The following is a 27,847-nucleotide window of genomic DNA, read 5'->3' as shown; positions in this document are numbered from 1 at the left end:
GTGGTAGTAGGGGTGTGGTAGTAGGTGTGTGGTAGTAGGGGTGGTAGTAGGGGTGTGTGGTAGTAGGGGGTGTGTGGGTAGTAGGTGTGTGGGGTAGAGGGGTGTGTGAGTAGTAGGGAAGGGTGTGTGGGTAGTAGGGGTGTGTGGTAGTAGGGGTGTGTGGTAGGGTGTGGGTAGTAGGGGGTGTGTGGTAGTAGGGGTGTGTGGTAGTAGGGGTGTGTGTGGTAGGGTGTGGTAGTGTGGGGTGTGTGGTAGTAGGGGTGTGGTAGTAGGGGTGTGTGGTAGTAGGGTTGTGTGGTATAGGGTTGTGTGGTAGTAGGGTGTGTGTGGTAGTAGGGGTGTGTGTGGTAGTAGGTAGTAGGGGTGTGTGGTAGTAGGGGGTGGTAGTAGGGGTGTGGTAGAGGTGTGGGGTAGTAGGGGTGTGGGGTAGAGTGTGTGTGGTAGTGAGGGGTGTGTGTTATTGTGTGGTAGGGGTGTGTGGTAGTAGGGGTGTGTGGTAGTAGGGGGTGGGTGTAGGGGGTTGTGTGGTAGTAGGGGTGTGTGGTAGTAGGTGTGTGGTAGTAGGGGTGGGGGTGGTAGTAGGGGTGTGTAGTAGGGTGTGTGTGTGAGGAGGGGTGTGTAGTAGGGGTGTGGTAGTGAGGGGTGTGTAGTAGTGGTAGTAGGGGTGTGTGGTAGTAGGGGTTGTGTGGTAGTGGTGGTAGTGGTGTGTAGTAGGGGTGTGGTAGTAGGGTGTGTGGTAGTAGGGGTGTGTGGTAGTAGGGTGTGTGTGGTAGTAGGGGTGTGTGGAGGAGGGGTGGTGTAGGGGTGTGTGTGGTAGTAGGGTGTGGGGTAGTGTTTTGTAACAGTAAGACATCAACATATGGCCACCATTAGTCCTCAGCACCCTAAATTCTACTACAGGTACATTTATTCATCCCTGTTGACGACCGCCCAGCATAGCCCCCTAGCCCCCAGTACCCCCTAGCCCTCCCCAGTGCCTCTAGACCTCCCCTAGTACCCCTCAGCCCCCAGCCTTGTGCCCCCCTAGCCCTCCCCAGTACCCCCCCTAGCCCTCCCCCAGTACCCCTCACCCTCCCCAGTGCCCCTAGCCTCCCCAGTGCCCCAGCCTCCCGTGCCCCTTAGCCTCCCCAGTACCCCCTAGCCCTCCCCAGTACCCCCCTAGCCCTCCCCAGTGCCCCTAACCCTCCCCAGTGCCCCTGTATAGTTACTTGAAAATGGAAACCAAACCCTCCCCGGTAATATCCTTATGAAATGGAAACCCATCCATAGCAATAATTCTCCAGATAAGTACAAAAGCGAGGCATCTCCTGGGCCTGCATATATCCACGACAGGTACCCTATCATGTCCACCAGGAAGGAAAAGCAAAGGAGCTGGCTATACCGGCTTTAAAGCGCTTCTGTGAAAATAAAACTCCGCCTAGTGACATCATTTATCACACCGATATTAACTTACCCAGCAACACCTCTTCATACTATGTATACAAACTCAAATATTATAATTACAGGTGGTCCAAAAATGAAGCCCTAAGATTCGTCAGCAGAAAGATGCCCTTCACCAAACCAGCCGAGATACATAGAGACCTGAGAATGAAACCCACCAACCAGCAGCTGCACACCTGGCCAGCAGAATCTGGCAAAAGATAGAACGATCAGAGCACGAACCCTTCACACCACCAGACAACGACAACAACCATACATGGTTCCCAAAAGGTTACCAAATCTCAAAAGGTCCATTGCCACCCCTGATCTACTAACGGTGAGGCAATAGACAACCTCCCTAGACCAACATCCGCCAGTAGGGTCGGTGGAAATAAGAAATAAGGCCCTTAAACACCCATGTATGGGATAGGGTAGGATGTCTAAATGCCTGTACCGACAGACAATAACTAACCCATGACACAACCCTAACACACTATTAGTTTAGCTAGGCGGTCAGCCCGCCCTCTCTTACCTCCTCTAAACTCTTCAATTTCCGAACTATAATTTCCTTCCCCCACCTCTAATCTTCTTTCACCCCCTCTACCAAAAATAAATAAAATAAAAAATGTAAACCCTTCCTTGTACCTCACTAACCCTCCCCAGTGCCCCCTAGACCTTCCCAGTGCCCCCTAGACCTTCCCCAGTGCCCCTAGACCTTCCCAGTGCCCCCTAGCCCAGTGGTTCTCAACCTTGTTTGCCCCATGCCTTACCCCTTTCACCATATGTCAGAATGTCATTTCCCTCCTCCTTCCAAGATTGTCTGCCTCTAAAAAGTGCATTCCAAATAATATGCATATAATACTGAAAAATCCTTTTTATTTTTCCATATTAGTATCAGTTTCCCCTGAAAACCTGAGGGGAAATTCCCCTGGTTGAGAACCCCTGCACTAGCCCATCCCCTGCCTCCTCCCCTGCCTAGCTCAAGTCCCTCCCCCTCACTTCACCCCCAACCCCCTCCTCACCCCTCCTTGTCCCTTCCCTATCACCTCAATTGATGGTCTTAGATTAGATTTTCATAGGTGGAGATGTAGGGGTGTGGTGTAGGGTTGGGGAAGAGGGAGTGGGGTAGAGGGAATGGTGTAAGGGGTGGGGGGAAGGGAGAGTAGGGGTGGAGGGAAAGGTGGTAGGGAAGGTGTAGGGGTGGTACAGGTGATAACCTAACCTAACCTAAACAGACTGAATGAGGCATCTCGTTTTCCATTTACGCAATTACAATATTTACATGTGATTCCCCCCATATACCCCTCCCCCTCATCCCTCCACCCCTCCCCCTACCTCCATCCCTACCAATACCCTTTTCCTCCCTCCCTTTGACGCTAAGTAATACAATATTCTTTCTCTGGGGAATTCAAGAAGGATTTTACATGGGTGAATCACGATAATGTACATGAATGATGTGCTGAGTGACGCCGATTCGTACGAGTCATACGAGTCACTTGAATCAGGAGGATGAATCTTAGTGTTTGAATCTACATGAGATGACTCAGAATGATTCACTCAGATTCAAACGAGGTACGTGAATCAGGAGGGTGAATCATACTGTTTTGATTCGTTGATTCGACTCGGAAGATTCTTAAGAGTTTCAGGACAGGACAGGACAGGACAGGACAGGACAGGACAGGACATGACAGGACAGGACAGGGACAGACAGGACAGGACAGGACAGGACAGACAGGACAGGACATGACATGACATGACATGACAAGAGAGGACAAGACAGGTAGTTAACTGAGGCATTGTTTAACTCAAGCGCTGTATAACCACCATCGTTACATACATACATACATACACACACCACATACATACATACATACATACATACATACACACTCATATATACATACATACATACACACTAATACAAATACACACAAATACATACACATAAATACATGTACACACAAATACACACACACACAAATATTTACACACACAAATAAATGTACACACAAATATATGTACACACAGATACATAGACATACTCACAAAATACAACCCCCACAACCCAGCGGCATTGTTCGAACCCTCCCCTACCCTGACTAGTGATGGAATTACCACCCGGACATAGCAGGTATGATGACTCACCTGTAAAACTTCAACACAAACTTCTTTTTTCACACCTGGGAAACCTGGGAAACCTGGGAAATTCTGGGGAAACTCTGGGGAAAAAATCAATATACAATCGTTCTTCTATTTTTTTTTCGTTATTCAATATTTATGGATTTTGAATCGATATTTTCTTTTTTGTAATTTTTGAACTTTCGAAAATATTTTAACTTTTTATTTGGTAAAAAAATTTATTCTGGGAGTTTAATGTAATTTTTTCTTTGGATATATTAGATTGATTTATTTTTATCTTCTGTAACTGATTTTAAAGTAACTCGTTTGCCTTTAACTCACTTAACGTAACCTAACTTAACCTAACGTAACTTAACGTAACCTAACGTAACCTAACTTAACCTAACGTAACTTAACCTAACGTAACCTAACGTAACTTAACGTAACCTAACGTAACCTAACTTAACCTAACGTAACGTAACTTAACCTAACGTAACGTAACTTAACCTAACCTAACGTAACTTACCTTAACCTAACGTAACTTAACCTAACGTAACCTAACTTAACGTAACGTAACCTTACCTTAACCTAACTTAACTTAACCTAACGTAACCTAACTTAACCTAACGTAACTTAACCTAACGTAACCTAACTTAACCTAACGTAACGTAACTTACCTTAACCTAACTTAACCTAACTTAACTTAACCTAACGTAACCTAACTTAACCTAACGTAACTTAACCTAAGCCAACTTAACTTAACCTAACTTAACCTAACGTAACTTAACAAAAAATAATAAAAAAAGAGGTGTTTTTAAATGAAGACCCCTCTACAAAACAACCCTTACAAAAAACAACCCCTTACAAAACAACCCCTACAAAACAACCCTTACAAAACAACCCTTACAAAAACAACCCCTTACAAAACAACCCCTACAAAAACAACCCCTTACAAAACAACCCTTACAAAACAACCCTACAAAACAACCCCTACATAAACAACCCTTACATAAACAACCCCTACAAAACAACCCCTACATAAACAACCCCATAAACAGACCCCCTACATAAACAGACCCTTACATAAACAGCCCCTACATAAACAACCCCTTACATAAACAACCCTTACATAAACAACCCCTACATAAACAACCCCTACATAAACAACCCCTTACATAAACAACCCCTACATAAACAGCCCCTACATAAACAACCCCTACATAAACAACCCTTACATAAACAACCCCTACATAAACAACCTTACATAAACAACCCTTACATAAACAACCCCTACATAACAACCCCTTACATAAACAGACCCCTACAAAACAACCCCTACAAAAACAACCCCTTACATAAACAACCCTACATAAACAACCCCTACATAAACAGCCCCTTACATAAACAACCCCTACATAAACAGACCCTACATAAACAACCCCTACATAAACAGACCCTTACATAAACAACCCCTACATAAACAACCCCTTACATAAACAGACCCTTACATAAACAACCCCTACATAAACAACCCTACAAAAACAACCCTTTCATAAACAACCCCTTACATAAACAGACCCTTACATAAACAACCCCTACATAAACAACCCCTTACATAAACAGACCCTACATAAACAACCCTACATAAACAACCCCACAAAACAACCCCCATAAACAACCCTTACATAAACAGACCCTACATAAACAACCCCATAAACAACCCCTTACATAAACAACCCCTTACATAAACAGACCCTACATAAACAACCCCTTACATAAACAGCCCCTATAAACAGCCCCTACATAAACAGACCCTACATAAACAACCCCTACATAAACAGACCCTTACATAAACAGACCCTTACATAAACAACCCCTTACATAAACAGCCCCTTACATAAACAACCCCTTACATAAAGACCCTACATAAACAACCCCTTACATAAACAACCCCTTACCCAAACAGACCCTTACATAAACAACCCCTACATAAACAGACCCTTACATAAACAACCCCATAAACAGACCCTTACATAAACAACCCCTTACATAAACAACCCCTTACATAAACAGACCCCTTACATAAACAACCCCTACATAAACAGACCTATAAACAGACCTACATAAACAACCCCTTACATAAACAGACCTACATAAACAACCCCCATAAACAACCCCTACATAAACAACCCCTACATAAACAACCCCTTACATAAACAGACCCTATATAAACAACCCCTACATAACAACCCCTGCTAAACAGACCCCTACATAAACAACCCCTTACATAAACAGCCCCTACATAAACAGCCCCTTACATAAACAGCCCCTTACATAAACAGACCCTACATAAACAGACCCTTACATAAACAGACCCTACATAAACAGACCTTACATAAACAGCCCCTACATAAACAGCCCCCGCCAATTCAAGAAAAGACCCAAGAAGTAATAAAACGATGATAGGGGTGAGAGACGAGAGTTGAGAGGGAGAGATGAGAGAAGAGAGATGAGGGAGAGATGAGAGAGAGAGATGAGAGGTAAGAGGAGGAATACAAATGAACGTCAATATTTCACCAGCTAAGCTTTACCTAAACTCTTTCTGTCTCTGTGTTTATTACCTGTGTGGAGGAGGAGGAAGAGGAGAAGAGGGAGGAAGAGGAGAAGAGGGAGGAAGAGGAGAAGAGGGAGGAAGAGGAGAAGAGGGGGGGAAGAGGGGAGGGAGGGGGGGGAGAGGAGGATGAAGACAGAGATGGAGGAGGAAGGTTTTAGTAACATCACATCCCGTCTTCCCTCCACCCTCACCCACCCACTGCCCTCCACCCTCACCCATCCACCACCCATTCAGTACCCTCCACCCTCATCCACCCACTGCCCTCCACCCTCACCCATCCACCACCCATTCAGTACCCTCCACCCTAACCCACCCTGCCCTCACCCACCCACCACCCATTCAGTACCCTCCACCCTCATCCACCCTCTGCTGACCTCAGAGGTATTCACTAAAGTACACCTGCGCCTTCTTTAAGCCCCCAGTCCCCTTCTCCCTCTCTTTCAGCCCCCTCTCTCCCTTCTACAAGATCCTGAAGAGTCTTAATCCCACCAGCTCTACGCTCTATTCTCCTACGAGCTCTCTGGGGACGCGTCGAGTCAGCTGTTCTTCCCTAGACATAAAAGGTGTGAAATTTATATAGAAATCTACGGTGTGTTTACAGAGTCCCTTGATGTTTGTGTTTACCCTTGATGTTTGTGTTTACCCTTGATGTTTGTGTTTACAGAGTCCCTTGATGTTTGTGTTTATAGAGTCCCTTGATGTTTGTGTTTGCAAAGTATCTTAATAATTGTGTTTACATAATCTTTTGAAAATGTTGAAAGTCAAAACTCTCTCTCTCTCTCTCTCTCTCTCTCTCTCTCTCTCTCTCTAAACACAACTATCTTCAACTTTGGCTTCGCATAATTCATCATGGTCTGCAAGTTACTTAATCGGTCTCTCTCTCTCTCTACGTTTCAGCCTCCTGTTTCTTCTTCATTTCTCCTCCTCTCTTCCCTAAAAATCTCCCTACACCTCTCTTTAATCACTATTTCTCCCTCCCTCTCTCATCCAACACAAATACCCACCACTTGAACCCCACCACCATCACACCACCCTCATCCATCACACCCACCCCTCATCCACACCCCACCCCTCATCCACACCCCACCCCTCATCCATCACCAACCACGTACTTAAACCGCAAGAGATACGGACTCATCTTGTAGCGCCCGTCCTCCTGGGATTACGCTGCCCAGATTCTAAATTGCAACGTCCGATTCCTTGACGGGAGATTATAAGGCTACCAGGCGTGTAGGGCGTGGCTATACCTCCGGAAAATGGCGTCATAGTCCGGGGAGGAGGAGCTGGTGTTATATTTTGGGGGAGGGGAGGAGGGTAGGAGAGGGGGAAGGGATAGGGAGGGCGTGGTGTTATAGTTCTGGGGGGGGGGAGGAGGGTAGAGAGGGGGAGGAGGGTAAGAGGGGGGGAGGATAGGAGGGGCGTGGTGTTATAGTTCTGGGAGGGGGAGGAGGGTAGAGAGGGGAGGGAGAGTAGAGAGGGGGGGTAGAGAGGGGAAGGGAGGAAGGGCGTGGTGTTATAGTTCTGGGGGAGGGGAGGAGGGTAAAGAGGGGAAGGGGATAGGAGGGGCGTGGTGTTATAGTTCTGGGAGGGGGTAGAGAGAGGGAAAAGGGGTGGTATCTGGGTAGGTAGAGGGTGTAGAGCTATAAGAAATAAGAGGCAGGTGTGAGTTTACTGATGTTATTGGAAATTACATGATTTTTGGGAGATGGTGATGATGGTGGTGATGATGATGGTGGTGATGATGATGGTGGTGATGATGATGACGATATGTACTGATATGAAATACAAATACTTTTAATAATAATAATAAAATAATAATTATAATAATAATAATAATAATAACAATAAAAATAATAATAACAACAATAACGAAAATAATAACATCAACCAACAACAACGTCCTGCCACAACCAACGTTACACAACTGTAAAGAAAAATTACATCAAAAAGCAAAACAAAAACTACTTTTCTCTGTGATTATTTTTACCAAGTAATTTCCGCAGAAGGACGCGCTAGTGGGTGGGGGATGAGAGGTGAGGGGTGAGAGGTGAGGGAGGTCGGGAGGGAGGTCGGGAGGTGGGGAGGATGGTAGGATGGTTGGAACGGAAGATATTGAAGGTTAGAGGGAGGGCAGGAGGACAGTGGGTGGATGGGTGTGATGGGATGGGGTGGGCGGCAGGAGAGGGAGGACGTGGGCGCGGAGATATCCGTCCTTTGAGTGCTGGGTGACAGGCGGGGTGTCAAGCCGTCTAGACCAGCCGTGGCCGCCTACAGCTCCATACAAACCCACTAATTCCTCTTTCGTCACTCTCAAGGGAAAAATGTTGAAGAGTTTCCCGAGCAAGAGAGGAAGGAGAGGGAAGGAGGGGGGAGAGGAAGGAGGGGAAGGGAGAGGGAGGAGGGAAGGGAGGGAAGGAGGGGAGGGAAAGAGAGGATATTAAGAGAGAGAGAGAGAGGAAGAGAGAGAGAGGAAGAGGAGGAAGGATGGAGAGGAAGGAGCAAGGGATGAAGGTGAGGGAAGGAGGGGGCGTGGGAAGATTCCTCCTTCCCTCTATTTTTCTCTCCTCATCTCCCTCTCCTTCCCTGCCTCTCTCCTTCCCTCTCCCTCATCTCCCTCCTCCCCCCTCTCCTCCTTCCTCCTCCCTTTCAAGAGTCTCAACTACACCCTGAGTCTTCTCCTTCACCCTGCCTGTCCCTACTCTTCAAATCTTCCCTCCCCGGGCCTCTAGTAGTGTGATTGGGTACATTCTATCATATTCTCGACATACTATCATACTACACCCTGTTTCTCTTTCTCTCTCTCTCTTTCTCTCTTCAACATTGTCAAACATTCACCAAACTCCTTCACTTTTATCAAACATCATTCACAAACCAACCTTACCTTCTCCTTACTGGCAAAATATACATAAAGTGTCCTAATTAATATTCTGATATACATAGCCTTTACAAAATACTTCCCAAGATAACCAATAATATTTACCAAATGCTCCCATCAACAGTGACGTCATACCCTACGTCATAACTCTCCTCCCACTCTTATATTTCGTATTTCTCTAAGTTTTTCCAGTCATTTCTCATCTCTTATACACTCCAGACACAATACATTTCGTTCAATAAATTTCAACCCAGACGTTTACAACAAATAATGGTCAATTTTTGTTATAACCTTTCGTCATGCAATATAGGTCTTGTTATAAACATTAGGAACGTGTTAAGTATTGAGCAGATGCGTCGTGTTTACGTGAGTCAGCTACTTTGGGTTTCATTGTTATTATTGTTCGTTGATCGGTCGGTAGGTAGATTGATCGGTCGGTAGGTTGATTGATTGGCCCATAGATAGATTGATCAGTTACCAGGTAGATTAATCGGTCGGTAGGTAGATTAATCAGTTAGCAGGTATATTAATCGGTCGGTAGGTAGATTAATTAGTTAGCAGGTATATTAATCGGTCGGTATGTAGATTAAACGGTCGGTAGATTAATCGGTCGGTAGGTAGATCGGTTGCAAAAAAAAAACTGATAAGAAAAGCAAGGAGGAAGCGAGGTGGGTTCAATCAGCATATTATGATGGGCGTATCACTCTCCCTCACAGCAATTTTCCGCCTCCTTCTTTCAATTTCTACCCGAGAGAGAGAGAGAGAGAGAGAGCCCCCCTTAAAATTCTCTCGTTCCTACAGCCTCACCACCAAATCTTAAAACTCTCGTAAAATAAGATAACAACGAGTGAGAACCTTACGATTTATTCTCATGTTGCGAGTTAAGAGTGAACGAGTTAGTGTGAGTTAAAAGTCGTATTCTCAAAGGCTTAGACGATACTGTTATGTATATTTGTTTTGGTGAAGCTCTACGAGTCTTAATATATAGTGATGATGATAATAATAATAGTAACACACACACACACACACACACACACACACACACACACACACACACACAACAACACACACACACACACACACACACACACACACACACACACACACACACACACACACACACACACACACACACACAACAACAACAACACACACACACACACACACACACACACACACACACACACACACACACAGAGGTAGGAGGCGCCGAGTCCAGAATTGAATTTGACATTTAAAAAAGTAATAGGAGTGGAAATGAATTTTTAAAAGACGTAGCCTGTGTGTGTGTGTGTGTGTGTGTGTGTGTTGTGTGTGTGTATCTATTGGTTGTCTTCTCCTCATCCAGTGTTACCACATCCACTACACTATCCTTACCCATAGTGTTAAGAGACCTACCACACTATCCTACCCACGTAGAGGCAGGGATGTGTGGTAGAGGCAGTATGGTGTGGGTAGAGACAGTATGGTGTGTGGTAGAGCATGGTGTGTGGTGTGGTAGTATATTGGTATGGTGTGTGTGGTAGAGACAGTATGGTGTGGTAGTGTGGTAGACAGTATGGTGTGGTAATGACAGTATGGTGTGTGTGGTAGAGACAGTATGGTGTGTGTGGTAGAGACAGCACGGTGTGGTAGAGACAGTATGGTGTGTAGAGACAGTATGGTGTGGTAGAGACAGTATGTGTGTGGTAGAGACAGTATGGTGTGTGTGGTAGAGACAGTATGGTGTGTGGTAGAGACAGTTTGGTGTGGTGGTGTGGTAGAGACAGTATGGTGTGGTAGTGACGGTATGGTGTGGTAGAGACAGTATGGTGTGGTAGGGAGACAGTATGGTGTGTGGTAGAGACAGTATGGTGTGTGTGTGGAGAGACAGTATGGTGTGTGGTAGAGACAGTATGGTGTGTGGTAGAGACAGTATGGTGTGTGTGGTAGACAGTATGGTGTGTGTGGTAGACAGTATGTTGTGGTAGAGACAGTATGGTGTGGTAGAGACAGTATGGTGTGTGTGGTAGACAGTTTGGTGAGGTAGTGTGGTAGACAGTATGGTGGTAGTGACAGTATGGTGTGGTAGTGACAGTATGGTGTGTCGTAGAGACAGTATGGTGTGTGGTAGAGACAGTATGGTGTGTGGTAGAGACAGTATGGTGTGGTAGTGTGGTAGCAGCGCACCATTACCAACACCCTCACACACCATCTCGTCCAGCAAAAAGCTTAGTAAACACGCCCCCTTTAAGCTGCCCTTAACTCCCACGCTTAACACTTTTATGCCCCATTTCAGCGCACGCCTTGTGAACGCCAATTTGGTAAAAACCACTCGCATGCGGGCGTGTCGTGCGCTGATTAGCTCATTGCCCCCATTTCGACACAATCCCGGTACAAGGCAATTTAGTAAAAAAAAATAAAAAAAAATTAAAACCCACTCGCATGCGGGTTTGTCGTGCGCTGATTGGTCAATACTTATCATGGCATCAAGGTAACATAACGATGAGAAGTAGTGCTCGTGGCAGGATTATAATACAATACACAAGTCAATCATATCACACGAAGAAAAAAACAATCATGGTAATATCATGGTAGGAGAGAGAAAAACCCACCATCATGGGACCCACTGGATTATCACGACTCTCAAAACCAACACTCATAGTCGTATCATAGTTGGAGGGAACAAAAATCATGGTAGGAGGGGAACAAAATCATGGTAGTGTCAGTATCATGGTTGGAGGGGAACAAAAATCATGGTAGGAGGGGAACAAAATCATGGTAATGGTACTCACCCTTCCATTACTTTCTGTGCTTCTCCTTTCACTGGACTGTGGAGGCTAGGAGAGTGGAGTCCTGATTTGTATTCCAACGTTGAGGTCTTGGGCATATCTGGAGGTGAGAGAGAGAGAGAGTACTAATTAGTCTTGGCGTTGAGTACATGTCCCAACGTTTATTGAGTACATGTATGATAGAGTTATATGTTAAGCTTGTTGACTACATATGTATGGTAGCGAATATGTTAAGTTAATTGAGTATATATAAGGTAGAGTACATGCTAAGTACATATGTATGGTAGTGTACATGTTAAGTTTGCCGAGTACGTATTTTAAGAATGGCGAGTACATATCTAGTAGAGTACATATCTTAAGTATGCTGAGTACTTGCTACCGTATATTTAGCAACATAATATTTATATCACATGACGCCACATTCACAAAAAAAAGATTTGTCTATTTTAAAACAATTTAACATAAAACTATAGACAAAATACATACATACAGAAGTAACTACAGTATACTTAACCGATTATAAAAAAAACTTGACATATACACTGCAGGAGGAAGGGGGGGGGTGAGTGAGGGGAGGGGTGGAAGGTAGCCTCCTTGATAAAATTAATGACTCAATCCTCTGGAAATAAATCATCTGCTTCAAGAATTAAGGATACTCGGTAGTAATCATCCTACCCCCGAGTCCTGGAGAGATTGCCGCCCACTAAGGATAAGGACCTCCCTCAAACTAGGACACTCAACCAGTATGTGTTTAATAGTCAAGGGGCCAGACGGTGTTCACGTACTGGGTCAGGAGGCGGTCGTGGGTCAGCCAGTGTGGTGTCTCGCTAAGGCTGTCTCCCATCACTAAGCGTCCAGGGGAGAATACTGTAATCTGCCACAGCTTGTTTGGGGTCAACAGTGGCATCCTAACAACACTGCCGGCCATTACATCCGACATTTTGCATCCCAGGACGCAATAGCCTGACGCGGTAATGGCTGAAGTACACGAACTACACAGGAAGCACTGGTCCGCCTTGTCATCACCCGACATGTGTACCCAACAAAATCTGACTTGTTGACCACGTTGCCCTATAAGCCAGCCCCACTCCAGTACCTCAAGAGGATGGAGTGAGCTAAGAGTTAAAGAGCTGGAGTTACTGAAAATGATAAAACTCCTCCACTCCAGAACGATGATAACTACCTTCAAGGGCCAGGAGAGTCACACACATACTTCACATTAGATAATAACACCACTCTAGGTACAAGTTGGAAAGATTATCATAAGTCCAGCACGAGACCTGGAGGCATCAGTAGAGACAGGAAGTGAGTCTACATGCTGAGCTGGTCGAGTAGAACACCACAAGCAACACCTCGACCTCATAACGAGCTTTTTGTCTCATTGAAATGTGGACAGTGATGCCCCTCGAGAGTTTAAGGATCCCACTGCCAGAAACAGCCCGGACACACTGGCCTAAGAGGGAGATGGGTATTATTTAACAAACGCCAACACGACATCCCGAAACATCTAGGCAGCGAAGAGAGAGAGAGAGAGAGAGAGAGAGAGAGAGAGAGAGAGAGAGAGAGAGCTATGACCTTACACAACCAGTTTTTCAGCGCACAGTCTGCTCACCAGTACACTTATTTCAACTGTCATATTCTTCAGGTAAATACTTGACTTAAGATCATCATACGAGTCACACAACTTCAATTTGTTGAACCTCTTACCTGTACAAAATTCCCTTTGGACCCAACAGTTATATATTATTCATATTGTACATCGCCTTTCTCCCTCCTCCCCTTTTCTCCTCCCTCTCCTTCCCTTCCTCTTCCTCCCTCCGCCTCTTCCTCCTCCGCCTCTCTCTCCCTTCCTCCTCCTCCTCCCTTTCCGTTCTTATTTTTGTCTTGTAACATTTGATTGGAATATTTTCTTTATCAGATTTATTTATTTATTTTTATTCTTTGTCATATAAGTTAAATAGATATTATGAGTTTCATATTGTATACAAATTTCAAGGGATTTATCTTTGGAGAGAGAGAGAGAGAGAGAGAGAGAGAGAGAGAGAGAGAGAGAGAGAAAACACATCATAAACAAGAGAGTACAGTAGTAATATTCAAACAAACAAAGAATTACTTGTTTGTTTGTTTTATAGTGAAGAAAACTTATTAATACCTTCACGCGTCAGTACTGCGGTGTTATTTTTACTTCAGTCATTATCTTCATTAAACGACTAAATAACACCTATAACTACGTCACTGTTTGTTTACCGCAATGCATTCTGGGAGGGTGGGGGGGGGGGAGAAGCCAGGAGTCAAGTCAGCTACCTTTGTTTATAACCCGTTTGATTAATAGGACCTACGTGACACACCATGTTATTTGCTGCCAAAATGCCGGAAGTAAACTGCTGTGTGCTGCATTGTGCTTCAACGACTAGGCAATCACGTCCATTAAGATTCTATCAACCACCAGTCATTGACAAGACAAAACAAACATTCGGGAGAAATTTGATCGGAAATGTAACCCGACGGACAGAAGGTAAATGAAACAGCGAGCAGTGATTAACACCTTGTATACCTCAGGTGGGCATAAGACGTTTATTTGGTGATCCAGTGATGTTTCCATAGTCAGGCTGAGTGGTCTTTAGTGATCAACAAATACAAGAAATTAAAAACCTCGAACCTGTGTACTCCTAAAGGCTCCAAGATAAAGAGTAACCCTGAAGCCACTGTCTCTCAACATTCTAAACATTCACTGGAGGAACATTCACTTGTCACACCATGAATAGACGAGTAATGTTTCTGATATGTTGTCCACCTCCCAAAAAAGTATCCTTACCATTTTATGAGAGACAATACGACACAGTGGACGATGGATTTTGACAACACTAGTTACCTGGTGGACAAGGTGAATAGCAGGTATTCGTACACATTAATATCTAGTAGGTCTCTCGGTCGGTCGGTCGGTCGGTCGGTCGGTCTCTCTCTCTCATAATTAAGCACTACAGGTCAGAGTTATGAGCCGTGGGTCAGGAGTGTCAGGAGTGGGTCAGGAGTGTCAGGGATGGGTCAGGAGTGGGTCAGGAGTGTCAGCCGTGGGTCATGAATGTCAGCCGTGGGCCAGCAACACTCGGGTAAACGCGGCCACCACACACCCTGAATAAACAATGTCTCCTCGCTCACTTACTCTCTCCCTCACCCTCCTTCCCTCTCTCCACATTCTCCCTCCCTCACTCCCTCCCTCCCTCATTTCTTTATTTACTTCCTCCTACCGTCTCTCTCTCTCTCTCTCTCTCTCTCTCTCTCTCTCTCTCTCCTTTCCTCACGCCTCCCCTCGCCCTCCCTCCCTCCCTCCTTCGTGCCCTCCTCCCTCCCTCCCTCCCTCCCCTCCTCCTGCCCTCCCTCACTCCCTCAATCCCTCCCTCCCGTGCCCTCCCTCCTTCGGCCCTCCCTCCTTCCTTCCTTCGTGCCCTCCCCCTCCTCAAGCTCCTCCCTCCCTCCCTCCTTCCTTCCTTCGCGCCCTCCCTCCCTCCCTCCTTCCTTCCTTCAGGCCCTCCCTCCTCCCTCCCTCCCTCTCCTTCGCGCCCTCCCTCACTCCCTCCTTCCTTCTGCGCCCTCCCCTACTCCCCCTCCCTCCCTCCCTCCCTCCTCCCTCCTCCCTCCCTCCTCGCGCCCCTCCCTCCCTCCTTCGCGCCCTCCTCCCTCCTGTGCCCTCCCCTCACTCCCTCCCTCCCTCCCTTCTCCTTCCTTCGCGCCCTCCCTCACTCCCTCCCTCCTTCCTTCGCAGCCCTCCCTCACTCCCTCCCTCCTCCCTCCCTCCTTCCTTCTGCGCCCCCCTCCCTCACCCTCCCTCCTTCGCGCCCCTCCTTCCCTCCCCTGGGTTGAAAAGCGTCACTCTAAAACACTTTATTCTGTAAAGCCGTTCAGACTGCAGGAGCTTTACACTCGAGACCAAACTGACATTTAGCGAAAACATCATTTATTTAAGTCAAGGTGACACATACACCCCGTTCTTTTCCTCCTTCCCTTCTCCCTCCTTCTGTTCCTCTCCTTCCTCCTTCCGTTCGTTCTTTCTTTTTTCCCTTTTCTTTCTGTTCGTATCCCTCTCTCCTCTTTCTTCTTATTCTCTCTTCCTCTTCTTTTAATCTTATTTCTCTCAATCTCTCTCTCTCTCTCTCTCTCTCTCTCTCTCCTCCTCTCAGTCTTCAGTTTAAACTCAATGTTTTTATTTTGTTTCCTGTCTGTTAGTGTGTGTGTGTGTGTGTGTGTGTGTGTTCCAACTCACAACAGGACAGCCCCACAATCTGTGCCACTTCACCCTCCCCTACACCAAGCCACCACACCCTCGCCCCTACACCCGGGCACTACACCCTCGCCCCACACCAAGCCACAACCTCGCCCCCTACACCCGGCCACCACACCTCGCCCCACACCAAGCCACCACACCTCGCCCCTACACCCGGCCACCACACCTCGCCCCTACACCCGGCCACTTCACCCTCCCCACACCAAGCCACCACACCCTCGCCCCTACACCACCACTACACCCTCGCCCCTACACCAAGCCACCACACCCTCGCCCCTACACCCGGCCACTACACCTCGCCCCAACACCAAGCCACCCAACACCCTCGCCCCCCTCCCCGGCCACCACACCCTCGCCCCCTACACCCGGCCACCACACCTCTCGCCTCACACCCGGCCACTACACCCTGCCCTACACCCGCCACACCCTCGCCCCTACACCCGGCCACTACACCCCTGCCCCTACACCCGGCCACTACACCCTGCCCCTACACCCGGCCACCCACCTGCCCCACACCCGGCCACTACACCTCGCCCCTACACCCGCCACTACACCTCACCCCTACACCCCCACTACACCCGCCCCTACACCCGGCCACTTCACCCTCCCCTACACCAAGCCACCACACCCGCCCCCTACACCCGGCCACTCACACCCTCGCCCCTACACCCGGCCACTTCACCCCTCCCCTACACCAAGCCACCACACCCTGCCCCTACACCCGGCCACTACACCCTCGCCCCTACACCCGGCCACTACACCCTCGCCCCTACACCCTCGCCCCCTACACCCTCGCCCCTACACCCGGCCACTTCACCTCCCCCACACCAAGCCACCACACCCTCGCCCCCTACACCCGGCCACTACACCCTCGCCCCTACACCCGGCCACTACACCCGCCCCTACACCCGGCTACACACCCTCGCCCCTACACCTGGCCACTTCACCCTCCCCTACACCCAGCCACTAACCTCCCCCTCACCAAGCCACCACACCCCTGCCCCTACACCTGGAATTACACCTCCTGCCCCTACACCCGGCCACTACACCTCGCCCCTACACCCACTACTACACCCCGCCCCTACACAAGACAGAGTGAGTGGATGGGGTAAAACCTACCCAGTATCCCATTAGAATAAGAGCGATTGTTGACCCATCTAAGGCGAGGGAGAACACGCACACCTCGAGAGCTTTGTGATGTGTACAGATCACTGCACCCTGGGACCTGCTGAGGGGGGGAGGTTAAGGGAAAGAGGGAGCAAGGGTAGGAGGAGGGAGGAAAGGTAGGAGGGAGAGAGGGTGGAGGGTGTAGAGTGGGGGGAGAGGGGTAGAGGGAGGGAGGGGCTAGAGTGGGGAGGGTGTGAGTGGGGGGAGGGGGGTGGAGGGGGGGAGGGGGTAGAGGGAGGGAGGGGGTACAGGGAGGGAGGGGTGAGGACCTGTTATATACCAGTAATGTTTCACTTAAAGGTAACTCCGTCACCATCAGCCTATTGTTAAGAAAAGGTAAAGTGAATAGAATAAATCCCATGTGTTTAGGGACTGTGTCACCGCCGCCACAATCACTGCTACTGCCACTATCACCACCATCACTACCGCCGCCTCCACCACAACCATTACTACCGCCGCCACCACCACAACCATCATTCCGACTACTACCGCCACTACCACCCCTACCAACACTACCACCTCACCATCTCCACAACCACAACCTTCCATCTCGACCTTCCCAGTACAGCGCCATCAACCATCCATCTGTTAACTCAGCATACTTAGTGTTTACATGTGAGTGGACCTAACCTAACCCCAATTAACCTAACCCAACTTGTCTAATTGTGTGTTTAAAAATCACGTGCGCACCTGTGTATAGTAATTACTGAACAGTGGAACCTAATATAACTTACCTACTAAAATACCACTAATTATACCACAGGAATAATATAGACCTAAGGTAATATAATTTTAAGTTTTAGTCACTTTAAACCTATATAATCTATAATCTAACTAGCAAATTATAGTGACCCAACACACAGTTCCTATTATATACCTTGCTATTTAAACGTTCAGTAAATTATATAGAAGTGTTGATTATATTATAGAATCTCAATATAATTTAACACATTCTAAGCATAATTTAAGTCAGACAAATTATATCGACTACTTTAAATACATTAATGTTTAAACAGATATTAAAATGTTATGTTAATTCTCAATATTATTTTGCACCACCGATAAATAATTATTATTTTTTTTGGTATAAATATTTAGTACACAACATTTCTGATCCAATGCTCATAATTCATTACTATTTTCACCAGGACAATATGTGTGTGTGTGTGTAATAATTGAAACGATAACTATTACACGTACATATATACAAACATACATACATACATACATACATACATACATACATACATGCATGCGTTGTCATATGTACAATAACACTTATCATACATACACTTACAAACACATTTATTACACACACACACACACTCACACACACACACACACACACACACACACACACACATACACACACACACTCTCACACACACACACACACACACACACACACACACACACACACACACACACACACTCACACACACACACTCACTCTTCAATAGAGCGCGTCGACCAAGCACAGCAGATTAACGAAAAAATACAATAAATGTATTTTGCCGGAATAAGTGTCCCTCACTGTATAACGCGGTAATACACAGGACGTGGCCATTGTGGACGGCCACACTGGCGGGCGTTAACTGCGAAGTGAATTACGATGATCATGTGTGGCCCGTTATGCATAGCTGTTAGTGTGGCCATATACCTAACACACACACACACACACACACACACACACACACACACACACACACACACACACACACACACACACACACACAATTAATTACACATATAAGGTCATTATAATAAAGTTTTAGCAGAGTTACAACATATATCTATAACTGTTAACACAACACCATCTCTCATGAGTCGGGTTATAGGAGTTGTAAGTTAAATATGACAGGACAACACCGTAGAGTTGTGAGAGAGAGAGAGAGAGAGAGAGAGACAGAGAGAGAGAGAGAGAGAGAGAGGCGTCATTATACATCCCCTAAACTCTCCTCCTGACGGTAAATGACGAAGACAGTTTTGTGGGGGAGACTGACGGTGGAGGCGTTGACGGAGTGGTGGGGAGTGGCAGCAGGCGAAGGAGGGGGGAAGGAGGGGGAAGGAAGGGGAGAGGTGAAGGAAGGAAGGGTGGGGGGGTAAGAGAGAGGGGGAGGGGAGGATGTAAAGAATAAGAGAAGCTAACCCGCACAAAGTTGTAAGAAACGACATAACTTTTGTCTCAACAGATGTGTGTGTGTGTGTGTGTGTGTGTGATTGACTACACGACACGATTAATGGCGCCTCGTCCGGCTAAATATTTATGGTGTTCGTCTTCCTGGTTGGTGATCCATATGTCGTCAGGGGGAAGTCATCACCCCTCATCACCCCAGGGTAAATATGACGCTTTTTCGTGGCGATTTATGACGTACGGTGGGGTTAAGTTGGGTTGGGTTAGTGAGGAGAACCACCATCATAATACACCACCACAATACACCATCACCACCATAACATCACCATCGCCTTTATAGTGAAGGAGTTACCAGAAGACTAACTCCACCGGACACCCGGATAATGGCTGCCATTACTGCAACACTAAACACACATTTACAACACTCTCCCACGGTCTCCTCCCCCAGCTGGTGTGAAGTGTCTCCCCAGGGGCGCCAGGGTGGGTGATGGGGGTAGGAGGTGGGTGATGGGGGTAGGTGATGGGGGTAGGGGTGGGTGATGGGGTAGGGGTGGGGTGATGGGGGTAGGGGGGTGGGGTGATGGGGGTAGGAGGTGGGCAGGGGTAAGAGGTGGGTGATGGGGGTAGGGGTGGGTGATGGGGGTAGGGAGGTAAGGTGATGGGGGGTGGGGAGGTGGGGTGATGGGGGGTAGGGGTGGGTGATGGGGGTAGGAGGTGGGTGATGGGGGGTAGGAGGTGGGTGATGGGGGTAGGAGGTGAGTGGGGTAGGGGAGGTAAGATGGGGGTAGGGTGGGTGATGGGGGGGTAGGGTGGAAGCAGGGGGGGTAGGGGGTGGGTGATGGGGGTAGGAGGTGGGTGATGGGGTAGGGAGGTGGGTGATCGGGGTAGGGGGTGAGTGAGTAAAGTAGGTGAAGGAAGAGAAAAGGTAGGGAGGAAGGAGAATTGAAAGGGCAGGAAAAGGGGGAGGAATGGGGACAAAATAGGAGAGAGGCGTCTAATGGAAAGGGGAAGGAAACCCCAGAAATGGGGGGTCAGGAGGAAGGAAGGAGAAGCGGAAGAGAAGACGAAGAAGAATGAGAGGAAGCAGACAATAAAGAGGAAGGAAAGGATATAGCAACTGGCGACAGTGATAAGGAAAGACGTTGGGGAGAGGGGGAGAGGGGAGAGAGGGAGAGGGAGGAGGGAGGGAGGGGAGGAGGAGGGAGGGAGGGAGGGAGGAGGGAGGGGAGGGAGGAGGAGGAGGAGGGAGAGAGGGAGGAGGAGGGAGAGAGAGAGGAGAGAGAGAGAGAGAGAGGAGAGAGAGAGAGAGAGAGAGAGAGGATAGTTTAAGTGGTGGTGGCGGATAGTTTCTGTGTCCATAAAAGATTGACTTTATTGTTTTATTATCAAGGACGTGGTGGTGGTGGAGGAGGTGGTGATGGAGGTGGTTATGGTGGAGGAGGTAGAAAGGATGGTGGAGGAGGTGGAAGTGTTGGTGGCGGATGGCAGTACCCACAGGATTCAGAGATTCGGTCTCGGGTTCGGTTTCAGATTCGGTCTCGGATTCAGGTTCGGTCTCGATTTCAGATTCGAATTTTACTCTGGCTTAACTCCGCCTCCCTCCCCCCCCAAAAAAAAAACTCCGTCAATTATGTGCAGGTAATGGAGAGAGGAGGGTCTTAGAGGTAATGAGAACCTTCCATTGAAAAACAGGAATTCAAGAAACTATGTCCAGAATGTGAACCCATCGAACGTGGCCAATATCCCGAGCCTTCTGACATTCCTCGATAATTCTGAGAGAGAGAGAGAGAGAGAGAGGGAGAGAGAGAGTCTACACGTTATACACAGGTGATGGTTGCCTGCTGAGAAAGAGAGAGAGAAAGATGCGTAAAAAATGGTGAGTGATGGAGGCGATTATAAGATAAATCTATTTAGGATGGTGACCCCCCCCCCCTTCCCCCCAGGATGTGAGGGAGGAAGGAGGAGGAGAAGGATGTGAGGGAGGAGGAGGAGGAGGAAGGCTGTATTTGTAGAATATGTGGTGGTGAATATGGTGGTGGTGGTGGTGGTGGTGAGCAGGATGTATGGTGGTGAGGAGGATTACCACTACCACCAGTATCACCACACATCACCACTACCACCAGTATCACCACACATCACCACTATCACTATCACCACACATCACCACTACCACCATCACCACCTGCCCTATGTTTGGCAAGGTAAAAGTTAGGTTAGGTTAGGATAGTTAAGGTAGGTAAGGTAAGGGAACATTAATTACGCTTAAAGGGGTCCGGTCTACACAGAGAGACAGACGGCCAACACACGAGACTTACCCGAAGGGATATACACATTCCCTGAAGGTGTCCTCACTAAGCAGGAGGGCTCGAACTCCTCGGGGTGCCCTTGTGATCCCTGGTACTGGACTGGGGGCCCCTGGTGGTACTGGATGGGTACTGCCTGGTACTGAGCGGAGGTGCCGTGCTGTGCGCCTGAGTTGTGTACACGCCCGTTCAGCCGTGACATATTGTCGTTACGGCCGCCTCCCGTACCGTCCCCAGCGCTCAGCAGCCCGCCTGTAAGACAAAAGTTAACTTAAGTAAATCTACGGGAAACTATCTTATTATTTCAGTATAAAAGACTAGTAACAGACAGACACCAGGAGCCGTGTTGAAAGTCTCCGGAGATATCGTGTAATATTTCAGTATCCCTTCTAAGCTGTCACTCAGAAAATGGAGCAGCACTTAAAATAATCAAGAGGATACTACCTTAATATTACATTACTTCCTCAACACCTTCACAACCTCCACACAACACCTTCACAACCTCCACACACAACCTTCACAACCTCCACACAACACCTCCACACACCACCTACACAACCTCCACACACCACCTACACAACCTCCACACACCACCTACACAACCTCCACACACAACCTACACAACCCTCCACACACCACCTACAACAACCTTCACAACCCTCCACACAATAACCTTCACAACTCCACACACCACCCACACAACCTCCACACACAACCTTCACAACCCACACACCACCCACACAACCTCCACACACCACCTTCACAACTCCACACACCACCCACAATAACCTCCACACACCACCCACACAACCCCACACACCACCCACAACAACCTCCACACACCACCCACACAACCTCCACACAACCTTTCAGCCAACCTCCACACACCACCCACAACCTTCACAACCTCCACACACCACCTACACAACCTCCACACAACCTTCACAACCTCCACACACACCACCTACACAACCTCCACACACCACCTACACAACCTCCACCACCCACACAACCTTCACAACCTCCACACACAACCTTTCACAACCTCCACACACCACCCACAACCTCCACACAACCTTCTGGCTAACCCCACACACACCTACACAACCCACACACAAACCTTCACAACCCCCACACACCACCTACACAAACCCCACACACCACCCACACAACCTCCACACACCACCTTCACACAACCCACACACCACCCACAACCCACACACCACCCACACAACCTCCACACACAGCACCTCCACAACCCTCCACACACCACCCACACAACCTCCACACACCACCCAACAACCCACACACCACCTACACAACCTCCACACACCCACACAACCTCCACACACAACAACCTTCACAACCTCCACACACCACCCACACAACCCTCCAACACAATAACCTTCACAACCTCCACACACACCACCTTCACACAACCCTCCACACACCACCCACACAACCTCCACACACAAATAACACCTTCACAACCCTCCACACACCACCCACACAACCTCCACACACCACCTACACAACCTCCACACACCACCTACACAACCTCCACACACCACCTACACAACCTCCACACACCACCTTCACAACCTCCACACACAACCTTCACAACCTCCACACAATGACTCAGGTATTGTCTCAACCTCACTTTATAACCCACTTTAAATAGTTTCCTCACCCTTCCACATACACTGTTAACAGCTACATAGAAAACGTCGGGTAGGTAACATCTTGGGTCGATACACATATGAGACGTGTTCACCTTGTCCCACATATTCGGTACATAAACAAAAATATACATATTTATAATACATAGACTCTAATATAAATATACAAACTTTTAATAAACGTCAAGGGGCTACGCGTGACATTTAGCCAGACGAAAAAAAAAGGAAGTGTTTTTAGTTAGAGTCGTATTGCAGGAATTATATATAGAATAATTAATATTTATTCGCTTATCTAATTTTTGAACCGTTTCAGTGACTAATACTTCATTATTTATTCTGAGATAATAGGCCAGGTACAGGTAGAGACACGGGTACAAGGACAGGTACAGACACGGGTACAAGGACAGGTACAGACACGGGTACAAGGATAGGCAGAGACACGGGTACAAGGACAGGTACAGAGACAGGTACAAGGACAGGTACAGACACGGGTACAAGGATAGGCAGAGACACAGGTACAAGGACAGGTACAGAGACAGGTACAAGGACAGGTACAGACACAGGTACAAGGACAGGTACAGAGACAGGTACAAGGACAGGTACAGTTAGAGACACGGGTACAAGGACAGGTACAGTTAGAGACACGGGTACAAGGACAGGTAGAGACACAGGTACAAGGACAGGTACAGGTAGAGAAACAGGTACAGGTAGAGACACGGGTACAAGGACAGGTAAGAAGCTAGAGACATTGGCAAGGGAAGGACAGTAAAGACACGGGCACAAGGATGAAAAGCAGTTAGAGACACGGGTGGCAAAGTGGGGACAGTACAAGGCCGGGTACAAGGATAGTGTAGAGACACAGGTACAAGGACAGGTACAGGTAGAGACACGGGTACAAGGCCAGGTGCTGGTGTAGAGGACACGGGTACAAGGACAGGTACAGGTAGAGACACGTGGGTACAAGGGACAGGTACAGGTAGAGACACGGGTACAAGGACAGGTACAGGTGGAGACACGGGCACAAGGCCAGGTACAGGTAGACACGGGTACAAGGAGAGGCAGAGACACGGTGCTGCTGGACAGGTACAGACACGGGGTACAAGGATAGGCAGAGACACAGGTACAAGGACAGGTACAGGTAGAGAAACAGGTATGGGCGGACAGGTACAGAGACAGGCATACAAGGACAGTAAGAGAGACAGGTACATGACAGGTACAGGTAAAAGATGGTACAAGGACAGGTACAGAGACAGGTATATGACAGGTATAGGTGTGAAGATACAGGTACAAGTAATAGGTAGAGAAACAGCCCTGTAAATGTATTCAAATATATCATTATGTCTAAATCAAATGGGTGCCTAGGGCATTTTCTGCCACCGCTGCAACTCTATTAATAAACCTTTTATTATTATTATTATTATTATTATTATTATTTATTATTATTATTATTATTATTATTAAACAGGTACAAGGACAGGTACAGACACAGGTACAAGGACAGGTATAGACACAGGTACAAGGACAGGTACAGAAGAAGTACTAGATATAAAACCACAATATAAAAATCTCATGTTATAACGATATGCCAGGTAGAATATACTCAAGTGTGTAATATATGAATATACTGACCGTGGCATGGAGTGGTGAGACCAGACTAGGTGACGGGCGTACAGCAGGGAGGGTGGGAGGGAGGGGGAGGTGGAGGAGGGAAGGCGGGAGGGAGGGGAGGTGGAGTGAGGGGAGGGGTGGTGAGGGGAGGTGGGAGTGAGGGGAGGTGGAGTGAGGGGAGGCGGGAGGGAGGGGAGGCAGAGTGAGGGGAGGGAGGAGGGGAGGTGGAGGGAGGGGAGGTGGAGAGGGGGAGGTGGAGGAGGGGAGGCGGAGTGAGGGGGAGGTGGAGGAGGGGGAGGCGGGAGGAGGGGAGGCGGAGGAGGGGAGGTGTGGAGTGAGGGGATGGAGTGAGGGGAGGCGGAGGAGGGGAGGCAGGGAGGGAGGGGGGAGGCGGAGGAGGGTAGGCGGAGTGAGGGGAAAGGAGTGAGGGGAGGGAGTGAGGGGAGGGCGGAGTGAGGGGAGGGCGGTGGAGGAGGGGAGGCGGAGTGAGGGGAGGCAGTTATGTGAGGTGTACTAGTAGGGCGGCTACCTTACCTCTTCCTGCCCCCCTCTCCCTACCTACACACACACACACACACACACACACACATGTTATAAGAAGACCATTTCCTCCAAAGCCTTTTCATCTAGCTTTCTCCAAAACAACTTAAAATAAGCCTCTTCAGAATCCTTTATCTCTACAGCTCGACACCACAAGGTTCTTCATAGGAAAAAGCAACAATCTGACAGGCACTAACTTCCTGCAAGATAGACCTTAACTCAACGCGTTATATACAAGAGAGAGAGGGAGGAAGGAATGAGAGGAGTGAGAGGGAGGGAAGGAGGAAGGAGAGAGGGAGGGAAGGGAAGTGGAGGGAGGGGGATGAGGGGAAGGAGGGTGATTTTGATCTGGGTCGCTGCTACATCAATAGATTTTCTTACATTTGAGACGTTGTGTTGAGCATTGTTTGAGGCGCTGATATTCAAACAAAACAAGTCTTGGGGGTCACATACTGGGGTCACATACACGGGTCACATACTGGGGTCACATAATTGGGGTCACATATCAGTCACATACTTGGGTCACATATCAGGTCACATACTTGGGTCACATACAGGGTCACATACTGGGGTCACATACACGGGTCACATACACGGGTCACATACAGGGTCACATACTTAATACATACAGGGGTCACATATCAAATAACACATCAGTTACACTGGGGGTCACATACTTGGGTCATACAGGTCAAGAATACTGGAGTCACACACACGGGGTCATATACACGGTCATATACATTGGGGTCAAGATACTGGGTCACATACTGGGGGTCACAAAACAGGGCCACATACAGGGAACACATACTGGGGTCACATATCAGTCAATACACACGGGTCACACACATGGGTCACACTTGGGTCACACATACAGGGTCACATACGGGTCACATACACGGAAGTCACACATTGGGGCCACACTGGGGGCCACATTGGGGGTCAAGTGCCACTGGGGTCACAAACAGGGTCACATACAGGGCCGTATAGGGTCACATACTGGGGTCACATACTGGGGCCACATGGGTCACATACTGTTGGCATACTTGGGTCATATACAGGGGTCACATACACGGGTCATACACGGGTCACATATCAGGCCACATACTGGGGGTCACATACTGGGGGTCAGCATACTGGGGGTCACAAACACAGGGTCAAGTATACTGGGGTCACATACTGGGGTCAGCCAAACAGGGTCACATACTGGGGTCACATACTGGGGTCACATACTGGGGGTCACATACTGGGGGTCACATACTGGGGGCTTCACATACAGGGTCATATACTGGGGCTCACATACTGGGGGTCACATAACAGGGGTCACATACTGGGACTACATATACAGGGTTAGCATATAGGGCTGCACATTGGGGCCACATAGGGTCACATACTGGGATCACATACAGGGGTCAGCATACAGGGGTTATATACAGGCCTGGCATACTGAGCCATTCTGCAAGACTCACATACTCTACAATCATCAGGTCACAAGCACACGAACACAGTCCCAAAGACAATGTACAAGGACATAGGAAAACATGTGTGGGAGGGGGGGGCGGGATGGGGGGGGCGGGAGGCAGGGGAAGGGGCGGGAGGCAGGGGAAGGGGCGTGGGAGGCAGGGAAGGGCGGGAGTGGTGAAGGGGCGGGAGGGCAGGGCGTGGGGAGGCAAGGGAGTGTAGGGGAGGGGGGGAATGATGAAGGATGGAGGGGGGAATACAGAAATTGGGTCAGTACCATCCTAAATGACGTACTATAGGACCCAATTCCTCCTTCCTTCCTTCCTTTTCTTCTTCCTTCCTTCCTCTTTCCTTCCTCCTTTCCAACCTCTACCTTCCTTCCTTTTTTCCTTCCTCCTCTGCAATCTTCCTCTCCTTTATGACTTCATTCATTTTCATTCCTCCTATCATCACTTCTTTTTACCTTTCGTTCTGTACTCTCCCTCTCATTTCCTTTCTCTCTCCTTCCCCCTCTGTTTCTCCCTTCCTCTCCTGCCTCCCATCCCCCCTCCTTGTATCTCCCTTGCCCCTCACTCCTTCCTCCTCCCTCCCTCCCTCCTCCAGCACGTCAGACAAGGCCTCTAGTGAGTAAGTCGCAAGGGCAAACTAATACGTTAAGCTCAATCATCACGTCAGGTCCTCCTCCTCCTCCCTCCCTCCCTCCCGTGAAGGAAGGCAGGAGAGAGAGAGAGAGAGAGAGAGAGAGAGAGAGAGAGAGAGAGAGAGAGAGTAGAGAGAGAGAGAGAGAGAGAGAGGAGAGAGAGAGAGAGAGAGAGAGAGAGAGAGAGAGAGAGAGCCACACAAATATAAACAAAAATAAATATAAAAACAAAATTACAC

General features: G+C 48.2%; 1 protein-coding gene across 1 annotated transcript in view; it reads right to left on the bottom strand.

Moving 5' to 3' along the window:
* The window catches only part of LOC121859678, a 35,156-nt gene extending 8,194 nt beyond the window's left edge, over positions 1-26,962 (bottom strand). The window contains exons 1-5 of the mRNA XM_042356602.1: positions 26,915-26,962; positions 26,406-26,459; positions 26,172-26,277; positions 21,696-21,935; positions 11,801-11,897 (exon numbers count right to left, since the gene is read on the bottom strand). Coding sequence (XP_042212536.1) covers positions 11,801-11,897; positions 21,696-21,935; positions 26,172-26,277; positions 26,406-26,459; positions 26,915-26,962 — 545 coding nt within the window. The remainder of the gene's footprint in view (positions 1-11,800; positions 11,898-21,695; positions 21,936-26,171; positions 26,278-26,405; positions 26,460-26,914) is intronic.
* Between the last annotated feature and the right edge of the window lie 885 nt (positions 26,963-27,847).

The sequence above is a fragment of the Homarus americanus genome, unplaced genomic scaffold (genome assembly GCF_018991925.1).
Source record: "Homarus americanus isolate GMGI-L3 unplaced genomic scaffold, GMGI_Hamer_2.0 scaffold50288, whole genome shotgun sequence".
NCBI classification, from domain to species: Eukaryota; Metazoa; Arthropoda; class Malacostraca; order Decapoda; family Nephropidae; genus Homarus; species Homarus americanus.
This window is presented reverse-complemented; position numbering and strand designations above follow the sequence as displayed.